Source organism: Apis dorsata, unplaced genomic scaffold (assembly GCF_000469605.1).
Source record: "Apis dorsata unplaced genomic scaffold, Apis dorsata 1.3 scaffold_339, whole genome shotgun sequence".
Lineage (NCBI taxonomy): Eukaryota > Metazoa > Arthropoda > Insecta > Hymenoptera > Apidae > Apis > Apis dorsata.
Genome location: NW_006263606.1, coordinates 654,991 through 656,669, shown reverse-complemented (window position 1 = coordinate 656,669; position 1,679 = coordinate 654,991). Strand labels below are relative to the sequence as shown.

Below are 1,679 nucleotides of genomic sequence, written 5' to 3'. Positions count from 1 at the left end.
GCTTCGTAGCCAGTATTTCCGCCACGGACGCCGATTCAGGACTGAACGCGAGAATTTACTACGAATTGGACTCGGGCAACGAGCAAGGTTGGTTCTCGATCGATCAGGACACCGGTTTGGTCACCACCGTCGCCATCCTCGACAGGGAGGTGCAGGGGAGCATAGAGTTGCACGTGTCCGCGAGGGACGGTGGGCCGAGCCCGAAGTACGCGTCCACTCACCTCAAGGTGACGATTCTCGACGAGAACGACGAGGCGCCCAGATTCTCGCAAAGCCAAGTCCAAGTCACATTGTCGGAAAACACCCCGCCTCAGAGCCTGGTCGCCACGTTGACGGCGGTGGACAACGATCAAGGGACGAACGGGAGCGTCGCGTACACCTTTCACTCGAGCGTGCCCCGGGATTACCCGAAAACGTTCGCGTTGGACGGGCTCACGGGCCAATTGACCACGAAGGTGCACCTCGATCGCGAGACGATCGGGGAATATCGGATCCTTGTGATCGCCAAGGACCAAGGTACACCGCCTCAATCGTCCACGGCAACGGTGACGTTAACGTTGAAAGACGTGAACGACAACTCGCCGGTTTTCTATCCGTGGAGATATTTGATGGCCGTGCCTGAGGACGCCCCGCCAGGCACCTCGGTTGGAAAGGTGATGGCGAGCGACGCAGACGCCAGGGAGAACGCCCAGGTTAGATACTCGTTGGAGTCAGGCGGCGAGGGACTTTTCGCGGTCGACGAGAGGACCGGCGAGATTACTCTTCAGGGCTCGTTGAGGGCCGCCCACAAAACTCTTTACGAATTGAACATATCCGCCAAGGATACAGGGGACAGATTCGCGGTGAGGAACGCTCTGGTCGAGATCATACGGGAGGAAGATCTGGAACACTTGGAGTTCGACGCTTACAACGGTTACGAGTTCAGGATAGCCGAGGACAGGGGGGAATGCGCCACTGTGGCGAATATGTTTTCCAGGGACGTGGGCACCGTTCAAGTAACCCAATACGGGAACTCGAAGATCTCGTACGCTATAGTGTACGGCGATCAGAAGGGTAATTTTAAGATAGACGAGAGCAGCGGGACGATCAGCACTTCCGGCTGCTTGGATCGGGAACAAGTGGCCTATTACAGCTTGCAATTATCGGCCAGGGCTGGACTAGCTTACGGGCAAACGTCTGTGAACATCACCGTGGTGGACGTGAACGACAACCCGCCGAGATTTCCCAAAGGCGAGATCGGGGACGAAGTGTTTTTGAGGGAGAACGCGGCCGTGGGACAGGAGGTGTGCCTGGCACGGGCGAGGGATCGGGACGCCAGCGTGAACGCGAGGATCGTTTACTCGTTGACTCATAACCCCGGGGAACAGTTCAGAGTTGCGGAAAATTCCGGGATCATTTATCTGGACAAACCGATCCGCGCCGCGCCAGGGACGGTTTTGCACTTGGAGGTGACAGCTACGGATTCCGGGAATCCCCCGTTGTCGGCTCAGCACCAAGTCAGGGTCACCATCGAAGACGTGAACGATCACACGCCGGTGTTCAAGCTGACCAGCTACGAGACGTCTCTGCCGGAATCGACCCCGGTCAACGATAGATTCTTCTCTCTGACGGCCACCGATGTCGATCTCGGGGCCAACGGCCGCGTCTTGTACAGCGTCACCGACGGAAATACGGAGAAT

General features: G+C 57.6%; 1 protein-coding gene across 1 annotated transcript in view; it reads left to right on the top strand.

Moving 5' to 3' along the window:
- Positions 1–1,679, top strand: part of LOC102676381 (cadherin-related tumor suppressor-like) — an 81,958-nt gene that overhangs the window by 2,494 nt on the left and 77,785 nt on the right. Inside the window, 1 exon segment of the mRNA XM_031511632.1 lies at positions 6–1,679. Within this exon segment, the coding sequence (XP_031367492.1) occupies positions 6–1,679 (1,674 nt within the window).